Source organism: Amphibalanus amphitrite, unplaced genomic scaffold (assembly GCF_019059575.1).
Source record: "Amphibalanus amphitrite isolate SeventyFive unplaced genomic scaffold, NRLGWU_Aamphi_draft 000000F_arrow, whole genome shotgun sequence".
In the NCBI taxonomy this organism is placed as follows: domain Eukaryota; kingdom Metazoa; phylum Arthropoda; class Thecostraca; order Balanomorpha; family Balanidae; genus Amphibalanus; species Amphibalanus amphitrite.
This window is the reverse complement of record NW_024881498.1, coordinates 3,568,587-3,580,971: the sequence shown is the minus strand read 5'-3', so window position 1 is coordinate 3,580,971 and position 12,385 is coordinate 3,568,587. Positions and strand designations below refer to the sequence as shown.

The 12,385-nt window shown below is 52.7% G+C and overlaps 1 protein-coding gene across 3 annotated transcripts in view; it reads right to left on the bottom strand.

Annotated features, from left to right (window-relative positions):
* Positions 1 to 477: 477 nt before the first annotated feature.
* The window catches only part of LOC122379257 (GATA-binding factor C-like), a 78,488-nt gene continuing 66,580 nt past the window's right edge, over positions 478 to 12,385 (bottom strand). For all 3 annotated transcript variants that reach the window (XM_043361414.1, XM_043361325.1, XM_043361659.1), the window contains exons 6-7: positions 1,523 to 1,828; positions 478 to 653 (exon numbers count right to left, since the gene is read on the bottom strand). In XM_043361414.1, coding sequence (XP_043217349.1) covers positions 630 to 653; positions 1,523 to 1,828 — 330 coding nt within the window. In that variant the 3' untranslated portion in view covers positions 478 to 629. The remainder of the gene's footprint in view (positions 654 to 1,522; positions 1,829 to 12,385) is intronic.

Genomic DNA, 12,385 nt, shown 5'->3' with positions numbered 1-12,385 from the left:
CTGGGCTGGTGTGACGTGCGCGAGCTGGTTGAGCGCCGTGACTGCCTCGGCGTCTACAGGGCGCTGAGGGACCCGCACGCTCCCGCGGCGATCCGCTCCCTGTTCGTCCCTCGTACAGCGGTTTCCCGGCGCAGCACCCGGTCGACTGAGGCGGGCGCTCTCGAGCTGCCTCCATACCGCCTGTCCGCGTCGCGCCGCGCGTTTTCTTACCGAGCGGCCGCGGCGTGGAACCGCCTGTCGCCGGCTGTCACCGGCTCTGTAACCCGCGCCGAGTTTCTGCGCCGGCTATCGAACTAGTCGAGGGTCTGGTTTGTCCGACTTTGGACCGTGTTTTTATATACCCATCTCTTGATTGTGATTTACTGTGATATTGACTGTGTCATGTTTTATCTATGTACTTCTGACTCGGACTAAATATTAAGCCACTATGTGGAAATGTCCTCAATACACCGAACTTGAACTTGAACTTGAACCCCGGCGCTGGGTAGCATTGAGTTAGCACGGGTCGCCTCCCGGCGCCCAGCAGCGCCCGGGGCGCCGGGCGGTAGCCGGCGGCGCCCCCGGCCGGGAGCGGCTCGGGCCGTCAGGTCGTCAGTTTGTACACTGGCGTCCGTGGCCGCGCCGCACTATCAACTGTAATCGGTCCTCCAGCCCTGGAACAGACGGCACCCAGCCCCGTCAGTCGTCGCGCCTCGGACCGGTTCTGGCGGCGACACGGTCAAAAATGCCGCCCGGCCGCCGCCGTGTGGAGCCCGGCTGCAATTGCGCGGCATTTTTACCAGATAATGCAATGAATGGGTCGGTTTAATGGCCGGCCAGCCGGCCGCGGCTGACGCCAGTTCATCAATCACTCAGCAGCCAGAAAAGTCGGCGTGCGATAACATTTTTGGGATGGTGAGATTGTGGTCGGTTTTTATCTATAACATCGATATCGCGCCAGAGTTTTACACCCTCGTCCATTAGGTGCCGGGACAATCACAGCTCCCATACACGCCTGCGCCACTTGACGCAAAATGGCTACAAGGTGAAAACATGGAAAATCAGTTATGTTTGAAACAGGAGCAGCGTTGTCTCGGTCGTCAATCTTCCTAACACCTCAGCAGATGGACCTTTGCGCAGAACAAGATCTCAACGAGAATCTCAGAAAATGGACTTTGGCTAGAGATTATCATGATATGTACGAAATGTCACCACGGCTCCAATTCAATGTCAATTACATTGGAAAAGTTCTATTGACAGTTCAGGTGACAGATTTTCATTTTCCGCCCGCACGATGATGAAAGGCGTCTTATTAATTATACCGTGTCCGACACAATCGGAATTCTCCACTGAGGACAGATATGAAACTATTGCAACCAATTTACGAGCCAGTGCCCAAATGACCCCATCTCTGCCACCCAATCTGCAGCCCCCCGATAGGTCGCCGAGGAGATGGCCAGGCTGCCCTCTGCCCCAGCTGTCCCCTGCTCTGTCCCCCTGTCCCCTGCTCCTCTGCCCTGTCCCTCCACCCTCCGACACTCACCATGGCGCCCGGAGCGGCCGCCGAGGAGATGGCCAGGTTGCCCATGCCCAGCGCGCTCATGCCGCTCATGCTCATCTGCGGAGAGACGAAGCCCGGCGCGGCCATCGACTGCATGTTGTTCGGATAGGCCATGTAGGGAGACATGCCGGCGCCGAAATTCGAGCCGGGGAAGCCGAAACCGGCCTTGTCCAGAGGACGCATCATGCCCTCGAAGCCGGTGAAGCCCTTCTTCTTCTTGGACTTGGACGAGAGCTTCCTATTTCGGGTCTGGATGCCGTCCTTTTTCATAGTGATGGGCCGGTTGACCTGTGGAGGAAGACGGTGTCGGTTAGTATCAGCGATACCAGGACGGTTCCCACCATTACTCCTAGTAGGTGGCATGAAAAAAGTACCGGCCCGACGCAAAATGGCTAGATGACCACACCGATGATGGCTAGATGACCACGCCGATGTCGGCGACGGCTCACAATGCGGTTGCTAATTGTCGCAGTTGTCCGCATTCTGAGCTCGCTGTCTACAGGGGACGATCGACTGGTGGCGTAAAAACCCGGCCGCCTTACAATGCAGCGGACTGAGTGGAACTCCAGGTGTGTGATCGCCGCCCATCTGATAGGCGCCATCGGCGGCCGGGAGCTCATGTTCCGCGGCCGCCGACAGCGCCCCGGCACAAACCCTGGCTGACGGGACCGACCCCGACTGCACGGCAGCGGCCCGACGCACGCTGGGCCGGCGGGCCGGAAAAGCGCTAGAAATACCCCCAAGAGTGACTTTCCACAATATGAACAAAATATGTATCATTCAATCCCAAATTGATCAAAGCATACGATTCTGATGCCATTTTTGCCCTAAGGTTGAAATTGAGGTGGTCAGTTGTCACCAAACACAACACTATTTAGACTCGCTAGTGGCCACCACATTTGCCGATTTTAATGCCAATCTTTAGTTGATATTTATTAGTTGACCAGTTGTCGTTTTGAACGCAATTTTCTGTCAGACTTGTTCAGGGCACTGTTGTTCACTGTACCAACAACATTCTTACATATTGCATCGCTTTTCTGCAAGATAAGCTAGCTTTTTGCAAGCAGCTGCAAGACCTAAATAAGAATCATATCTAAATTTTTAAATAGACTTTTATAAAAACGTTATTTCGAGCGGCTAAAAATGAACATCTTATACTAGCCTCTGATTACTGATCTTTCGTTCCATATAGGTGCTTTGCTGCTTTTCCCTGCTACTTTTCGAGATATGCGCCAGTAAACCACATGATGTAGGGGCAATTGTCACCTCGCCGCTCTACTGACGGCCCGGCGCTCTTTAACCCGCGCCCTGCTGGGGGTCCTGGATTTCCACGCCCTGCTGGGGGGGGGGTGTTTGAACACCCCCCCTTCTAACTCGGCTCCTGGGCCACGTAGCGATACGCGGAAGGCGGCGTTCGAAAGAGCGTCAAAAATAATGACGAAATCACTTCGGTCAATTTTTTGGTCAGGGCAAAGGTCAGGTCACCAGAGGTCATTGAAGGCAAAATTTCGCCGATTTCCAGGTCGAATGTCGAAAATTTCCAAGAAGCCAACGCATAACTCGGGAACCAATAGAGCTACAGCGCCGCGGAAAAGCGCATTCGATAGCCCTATTAACGCCCTTTCTGAATAATCCTCTCAGATTTGACCTAACGTCAACGGTTTTGCCTGCAGGGGGCAAAAACTGCAAAAATAGCCGATTTTTTCGAAAACAGTTTTTCTGCAATAACTTTTGACCCAAGCCTTGTACGAGCTTACTTTTACCGCCATCGTGTTCCTCTCGTCAAGACGCATCGAATGAACTATAACTTGACCTTGAAGGGTCAACTTGAAAATTTGACCTCAGGTCAAGGTCATGACCTGACCGGAAAGGGTCATGTTGCATATCAGTCGATCCGTATCGTCGAGCTGAACACATCTAAGGCGTTTTCATCGCTCTAGAATGCCTCTATCAAAAGTTATTTGCGAAAAACTGTTAGATACCATTCGTGACCTGAGATGACCTCAGGGCATAAACAAGGGTCACGGACACCATTTTCAAGTTCAGTGTGTCTAAAACACTTGTAATTCGGTGTTTGGGAGTGTTTATAATGTCTTTCATCCAAAAGAGGCTCATTTCAATTTTCTCCCATTGACTTATAATGGGGAGGTCGCAAAATTGACCTGACCTTAGGTCATCGATATCAAAATTCTGAGATATACATTTTGTACATGCTATTGCCCTTAGCAATCGCTGAAAGTTTCAAAGCGATCGGTCACTCGGTGTAGCTATGACAGACATTGAAAGTTTTTATGAGGTGAGGTCACTTCAAGTGACCTGGTGACCTGACCTTGAATGACCTTGGTCTGAAATTTTCACAACATGTGTAGAATTGATGTATGATAAGGTGTACCAAAAACGGCGGCGCTCCGCGCCGCCGTTTTTGAGATATTCGCGAAAAACCACAAGGGGGGGTGTTCAAACACCCCCCCAGCAGGGCGCGGGTTAAAGCGCTGAAATTTATGAAAAACGAATGCTTATCATCTGAATAAAATATATGTCCCTGAGCTCAGAATTGATCAACGCACACAATGCTGTCAAAATTTTTGGGCCAAAGTCAATAATTAAGTCATTATGAACCCCCAAACACAAGTCAGTGATAATCAATAACAGCTTGCTCTTTAGTTAGACTTTTTGGGAAATGTTATTTCGAGCCGCTAAAGATGAGCATGTCATGTAAACAACTAGTCAATTGTCTGCCATGCCCTATTGACGATTATTGCCTATTACTGCTACTTTTCGAGATATCGTCTGCTAAGTCACCTGATATAGCTGCTAGCTATGCCACCCTACCGCTCAGGATCGGACGGCGCCTGCTGTGACCTGACCGGGCAGCAAAGCATTCCCAACTTACGTAACGATACAGGTACTTACTGGAAGGTAGCGCTCAGTTCATGCTATGTTAAGGTGCCGTCCTGTAACAGATAAACATTATGTACATGTATAGTGATCTCACGGTGAGATAACTTTGTCCAAATATTTAACATCTTCATGTTCAAATATTTTCATGTTAAATATTTGGACAAAGTTATCTCACCGTGAGATCACTATACATGTACATAATGTTTATCTGTTACAGGACGGCACCTTAACATAGCATGAACTGAGCGCTACCTTCCAGTAAGTACCTGTATCGTTACGTAAGTTGGGAATGCTTTGCTGCCCGGTCAGGTCACAGCAGGCGCCGTCCGATCCTGAGCGGTAGGGTGGCATAGCAGCTATATCAGGTTACTTAGCAGACGATATCTCGAAAAGTAGCAGTAATAGGCAATAATCGTCAATAGGGCATGGCAGACAATTGACTAGTTGTTTACATGACATGCTCATCTTTAGCGGCTCGAAATAACATTTCCCAAAAAGTCTAACTAAAGAGCAAGCTGTTATTGATTATCACTGACTTGTGTTTGGGGGTTCATAATGACTTAATTATTGACTTTGGCCCAAAAATTTTGACAGCATTGTGTGCGTTGATCAATTCTGAGCTCAGGGACATATATTTTATTCAGATGATAAGCATTCGTTTTTCATAAATTTCAGCGCTTTAACCCGCGAGTTGCTGGGGGGGGGGGGGGCGTTAAACGCCCCCACTTTTTTCGCCGGGCCATAGTATAAAAACGGCGCGCGGCAGGCGCGCCAAATTTTGGGTACCTGTAGAGAATTGATTGAACTTTATTGTGACAAAGTTTCAAAAAAATCGGTCGGAAAATTTTTGAGATATCGAGGTTTTAGTGACGTCATGATTTCTGAGTTTTCGACCAAAAACTGCATATATTCAAAAAATCATATAAAATCACAGAATAGACATACAGACATGCGGTTAACGCCATTAGACTGCCAATACCATGAACAATCAAATGGCTATCTTCGATTATTGATTATCGTTCCGCATTTTCCAAAATCTTGAACTGAATCTTGGCAATTTCTCGGGACTACTTCACGACCATGATACATGAATTTCTTAAATTGAACTTTTTGAGCCAAACACGTACACACACGATAAAATGAATGTCACCATCGTGTTCTACGCCCCAGATTACCTATAAAACATGTGTCGCACGCTGCGAATATCAGTTTTGATTTTCGGGGATATGTGCCTACCCGGTTGACCTGACCTTGACCCTGACCTATGCTTGAGTGACCCCTACATGGAGCTGACACTCTTGTAGGCCTTATATGATGGATTGTGCACCGTTTTGACAAGAGTTTATGACGAGAGGCGCCCATTGCGAAGTCCTGAAGTCCATGTTACTGAAAGCCCGATTTCAGGTGTTTGACCTGACCTTGACCCGACCTGTGACCTCAAAATTCAACTTTAAAGTGCTCATCTGAAGCGTCTCGTCGCGTTCTTTCGTTTGCCGCCTCGTGCGTTTCGCTGCGCCTATTGGTTCTCGAGTTATCGGCTGGGGGCGTTTAACGCCCCCCCCCCCCAGCAAACGGTGGGTGGCGAAATACCCCAGCAACTGCCGGGTTAAAGAGCGCCGGGCCGTCAGTAGAGCGGCGAGGTGACAATTGCCCCTACATCATGTGGTTTACTGGCGCATATCTCGAAAAGTAGCAGGGAAAAGCAGCAAAGCATCTATATGGAACGAAAGATTAGTAATCAGAGGCTAGTATAAGATGTTCATTTTTAGCCGCTCAAAATAACGTTTTTATAAAAGTCTATTTAAAAATTTAGATATGATTTTTATTTAGGTCTTGCAGCTGCTTGCAAAAAGCTAGCTTATCTTGCAGAAAAGCGATGCAATATGTAAGAATGTTGTTGGTACAGTGAACAACAGTGCCCTGAACTAGTCTGACAGAAAATTGCGTTCAAAACGACAACTGGTCAACTAATAAATATCAACTAAAGATTGGCATTAAAATCGGCAAATGTGGTGGCCACTAGCGAGTCTAAATAGTGTTGTGTTTGGTGACAACTGACCACCTCAATTTCGACCTTAGGGCAAAAATGGCATCAGAATCGTATGCTTTGATCAATTTGGGATTGAATGATACATATTTTGTTCATATTGTGGAAAGTCACTCTTGGGGGTATTTCTAGCGCTTTTCCGGCCCGCCGGCCCAGCGTGCGACGGCGGCGAAAAATCGCGCGACACGCCCGCCGACAAAGGACGGCGCCGACAGTGTCGCGCCGACCGCCGGGTGACGGCACCGGCGCAGCTCTCAGCTCGGCCGCCGCCCGCAAGAAGCCGGGTAAAAAGCATCTCCGCGCGACTCACCGGCCGCACATGTGACATAACCGCGACACAAAGCCGGGCCGTCGAGGTGCGAGCTGCCGGGGAGCCGGGACGCTGCGCAGGGCCGGCCGTTTTTATCGGTGTCCGACCGGCCGACGACAGAGCCCCACGGCCACACAAATCGGCGCCGTGATTGGCGTCAATCGCACTGTCGTGTACCGTCTTTGAACGGACGGAGACGTGACGGGTGGGAGAGCGCGACTGGTGACCCGAGAGTGTAAACCTGCTGACCTTTGCGATGTAACCATATCAGGGCGACAGAATAACGACAATGGTCGAGACGACCCGGACCGCTAGTTATTGCTGTTGCCATATCATGTCAAAACAGCGATTACTTATTCCAACGACGCGTTTGCTTAAAGCGAGACATTCACGAAAGCACTCTGAGACAATGTTAGGATTAGCGGCTGGCCCGGATGGACCTGGCCTGGTCCACCGCACGTCTGGCGTCTCCCGGCGCTGCGCACGGCGGTCGGACGGAGAGAGCACGCGCCGTGCCGCTGCCGCCGTGCACGTGCGACACCGTAAATCAGCGGGTAACGAGCTGCGGCGGCTGACCGCGCCCCATGCGGCGGCGGCGGCGGCGGCGGCCGACCCGGCAGATAGCATCGCGCCCGGCCGCCCGCCGACTCCGGCTAATGGTACTACGGACCCGCGGACCGACCACGGACCACGGATGGACCACAGACGGACCATGGACGGACCACGGACAGACCACGGACAGACCACAGATCGACCGCGGCAGACCCAGCGGAGGTCCGTCGGACCGACAGAGGCTGCTGTTAGTGCCAGGCACTTGGAATACACGCAGCTACCGGGTGTGGGGCCTCAGCTGCACTCATTGCACGGTTCGTCGGAAGGTCATCTCAGGCTCAAAAGAAACGATATATACCATTCGAAAGCTGACGGTGAGCTGAATCCATAAATGTAATTTTTATCAAAATCGATCGATGGCCTTTTTTGAAAATTGCGTTTTTGTAAAAACTTAATAATCTTTTATTCAACGGGCTGTCCCGGACATTCTTGAAAACATAAACATGTATTTTTGAGTTCCACTGAAAGCTGAACGCCAAAAGAACAATATTTAGCGAAGCAATATTTCCAAACATTAATATGCGTCTCCCACAGCCGACAATAAGGCGCAATCACACAGCTCAGTGTCACGATGAACCAAAGTCAGCCACACAGAAGCGTGGAATGACCCTTATCGACTCGCAGACCCGGCGCTCTCGGCCCGCCTGACCGGCCACGGAAAGAACGTTCGGCTCTCGTTCTACTAAACAAATGTCAAATTTGTCAGTTTAACTGTCCACATCGCTGTTAAAGTTATTCAGGATACCTGTGAAGAAAATTCATTGTTCTGTCTTCTTCACATCATGCATTAATTTGCATTTGTTCATGTCTACTTTGCTCAATTGAGCTTGGTATCATGCCCATATAAGGAAAATTGACCGCGCTGAAATGTCAGAGGTTGCACCGGCCTCAGCTCGGGTGGAGTGGGGGTAGCGCCCGGCGGGGCAGGGTAACCTTTGACCGGTCGCACGGCCGAGCAGCTGTCACCAGTACAGCCTCTGACAGTGAAATCCCGCTCACTTCCCCTGCGCGGGCACTGATCGCAGCTGGATGGAACAAAACATGTATAAGAAAAATGTAAATTAAAGCATGTTGTAAATCAAGCAGAACAATGAATTTTCTTCCCAGGTATCCTGAATAACTTTAATAGCGATGTGGACAGTTTAAGTGACAAATATGACATTTGTTTAGTAGAACGAGAGCCGAACGTTCTTTCCTTGGCCGGTCAGGCGGGCCGAGAGCGCCGGGTCTGCGAGTCGATAAGGGTCATTTCACGCTTCTGTGTGGCTGACTGTGGTCCATCGTGACACTGAGATGTGTGATTGCACCTTATTTTCGGCTGTGGGAGACGCATATTAATGTTAGGAAATATTGCTTCGCTAAATATTGTTCTTTTGGCGTTCAGCTTTCACTGGAACTCAATAATACATGTTTATGTTTTCAAGAATGTCCGGGACAGCCCGTTGAATAAAAGGTTATTAAGTTTTTACAAAAACGCAATTTTCAAAAAAGGCCATCGATCGATGTTGATAAAAATTACATTTTTGGATTCAGCTCTCCGTCAGCTTTCGAATGGTATATACCGTTTCTTTTGAGCCTGAGATGACCTTCCGACGAACCGTGATTGGCGAGGGAAGCGAAAAGTTGCGACGGCAAGTAGGGGAGTTTAGGCCGACAGAATTCAGACATTTAGACGGGGAGTTATCGTACCTCAGCCGTGAGCCATTCAGGCGCATCCAGTGGCGGCGCGCTAGTAACGAGACAATGATGGCCTTAATGAAATCCATTATTAATTGCCGCGGCGTTATTTCACCATCAGTCATCAGCGGCGGTAATCAAATCGTTGATGAATGTGCAGGGTTATGACGCGGTGTCGCCGGGCGCTGCTCCCGCCTCCCCCAGCGGGTCATTGGTGTCACATCCGTGTCACCAGGAGGGATAACCGTGTCACAGGGAGGGCCTGGTGTCGGCGGGAGCCGGGAGCCCCTGGGGCCACGAGATCAGCGAGCTCCGGTAGCGGCCCGAGCCGACCGTATTAGCCGGCCGGTCGAATTAGCGTCAGCTGAGCCGCGCCTCATTCAGCCCAGAATCAGATGAGAAAACAATGCCGGAGCCTGTGGTGTGGCTGTAGCAAAACGGATTGAATAACGCTAAGAAGAAACGTTCTGAGAAGGCTAGCAGTGTAACCTCGTGCGGTATCAGAACAAACACTCATAAGAGAGTTGTACTGATCTGCATTCTTATGGGCATTCCAATCGAAAGCCAATAACGCCCGGCCACAACAAAGCGCACCCGCCGCCGAGTTAGGGGGTGACTGCTGCTGAGTTCGCTGGCGCCGCTTTCTTTCAACCCGATGCTCCAGCTGATGGCTCGGCTCAGTGAGGGTACCCTCGCTCGTCGGACTCAGAGAGGGTCAGTCTGTGTGAGATGAGGCGCGCACCCCCGCTCCGACCCGGGACGGGCCGGCGATCGGGCGCGCGTCACAGCCACTCAGCCGTGAGCAGTTCGCTCACCCGTGGCGCTCCGGCGCCCGACCGCCGCCAGAACCCAATGGAAATGAGAGCAGCGGAAAACAAACGGCTTAAACGATTTGGCCAGAAGTCGCGCGGGGATTTGGCGGCGCGATGACCCCCGGCGATCTAGCGGCGATAGGCCAGATTGGCCGGAGGGTTGTTTTTGTAGCAGGCGGCCGGGAAATCGGGGGCCGGATTTGGCCGCGCCGCTGTCCGAACGGACCAGATCTATGGCAGCGCGGGCTACGTGTCCGGAATCGTGCGCTGATGGTCGGCTGGAACGACCCGAGTCGGAATCGGCCCGGCGTCCGGCCGTGCCGCGGTGCGCCCCCGGCCCCCTCCCCTCGGCCGACGCCCGGCGCCCGTCACCCGTCGTTCGCCGCACCGATCATGGAATGACGAATATCGGGGGCCGGAGGAAACTTCCCACGTCACTCTCCGGCGTCGCCTGGCCTAATTATGTGCGTGATAAATTGTGCAGCGGCCGGCTCTCGCCACCTGTCATTAGCGGCCCTCGTCGCTTTATGACTGTGCCCGCCCCTCATCCGGTCCCAGGGAGATACTGATTTGGTGCCGGCCCAGACACGCTACCGCCCAACAGTCATTAACATTAAATGAAGTGTTTGAGTTTCCCTGAAGGCGAAGAGCGTAAGCCAGCGTATCAATCACGGCAGCACAGATGCGGCTCGCCACCGCTGATAACAAATGTGTCTTATCTCCAGTCGCCGGCCTGGGGTGGACGGACGCCTCGGTTGCTCTCCGCTGCAAGTTCAGAGTATCGACAGCTGCAGATCCGCGCCATCAACGCTCTATCGTCTGCCATCGGCTCCAAGACGGAGCGATCGCGCCCAGCCCAGAAGTCAACACGTCGCGACCGACGCCGAGCGCGGCCGACAGCTGATGCGTCGATACGATCGCGGCCGCCCGACACCCCCGGCCGATTCATTAATTATTGCCCCCCGCTTCCGGCGTACCGATGGCTATCGTAGTTTTCCTTGGCCATTATTTTGGTCGCCGGCAGTCGGACCCGAGAAAAAGACGGACAAAAACCGACAATAAAGGCAGACACGGGACGCATTATTTGGCCAGACGACAATGGCTTACGTCAATTGTCATCGGGTGCCGGACGTCTCGTTCATTGTCGGCGTGAATGCGAGATGCGCGCGGTCCGTCCGCGGCGCTGTTGAATACGGCTACTGCATGTTGGATGTGGCTACCGCGCGTCAGGCGCAGCCAACGCGGCAAACAGCGAAGTTTATGCACTTCTAATACCATGTCCCGACAAGCTCCTGCGCTGCTTCTCCGCCCACCGTCGAACTCAACACCGAGGCGCAGTTGAGGAAACGCCTCGCAGGGGGCGTCTCGGCTCGTGCAGCTCAAGTGAATGGTCGGGCCGGATCGGCCCGCGGCTACGGCATCATTAACACAGAAAGCAGAATCCCGCGGGCCAGTTTCGTCTGGTGGCGTCCATAAACCGGGCCTCCCACGGCGATCGGCCGAGCTGGGGCGACTCGATTAGCCCGGGGCGCAGTGCAGGGTGTCCGTCTCACTGTGCAGTCGAAGTCAGAGAGGCGTAGTGCCGTGATGGCTGCGGACAATCCAGAGACGCTGTGGCCTGTGGCGGATGGGACAGCGGCGGCGGCACCCAGCGGCGAGTGGCACTTGGGCGACGGGTTAGGCCGTCGTCTGCTCCGATCAAGGCCACACAGCACAGCACAGCGTTTCGTCTGCTCCGGTCAGGACAGCACAGCACAACTATGTACCCGTCTGCTCCGAGCCCACCTCCCATAGTTGGTCGGTTGCATCGATGGGTTGGGGGATGAGGTCACTGAGAGTTCCGATGTGGTTTTCTCACGCTGTCCTGCCGCTCTCTGACCAGTCCTGTCCCGTTCCAGCCACAAAGACGCTGAGCTGCAGGTTCTATCGCTCTCTGACCAGTCCTGTCCCATTCCAGCCACAAAGACGCTGCCCCCGGAGATCGGCAGCATTCGATGGTGTCGCAGGCCAAAGCTACCGATAGAAGGTCTGTCCGGGGTAGGCCACACGGCAGAACAAAACGCAAACGAACACCAACACCACAGGCTGGACAGACATTAGCGATCACGCCACCGCCCGGGGCAGTTGAGCGGAAATAACGGACACTGACCACTCCAGTGAGCCGCCCTCCTCTGAGTCTGAACGGTCCCCGGGCCCCGAGCGGCCAGTACCATCTCGGTAAAATCTCTCCCGGTCCAGATAAGTCCCCATCTGATAGGTTTGTGCCAAAATCTCCGATCAGATCGTATCTGATGCGGTCCGATTCGATCCAATTCAGTCCGGCTCGCGGGCCGTCCACTCGGGTGCGGCGGAGACGGGGCGCCGGCTGCTACCGCCGCTGTTTTCCGGACCTCCATCCGGCCACAGAGCACATGAAACGACCCGCCGACGGCCGGTAGCCAATCAGCGAGAAAGTCGACGCCGAGACGACGAACAATCATAATGTG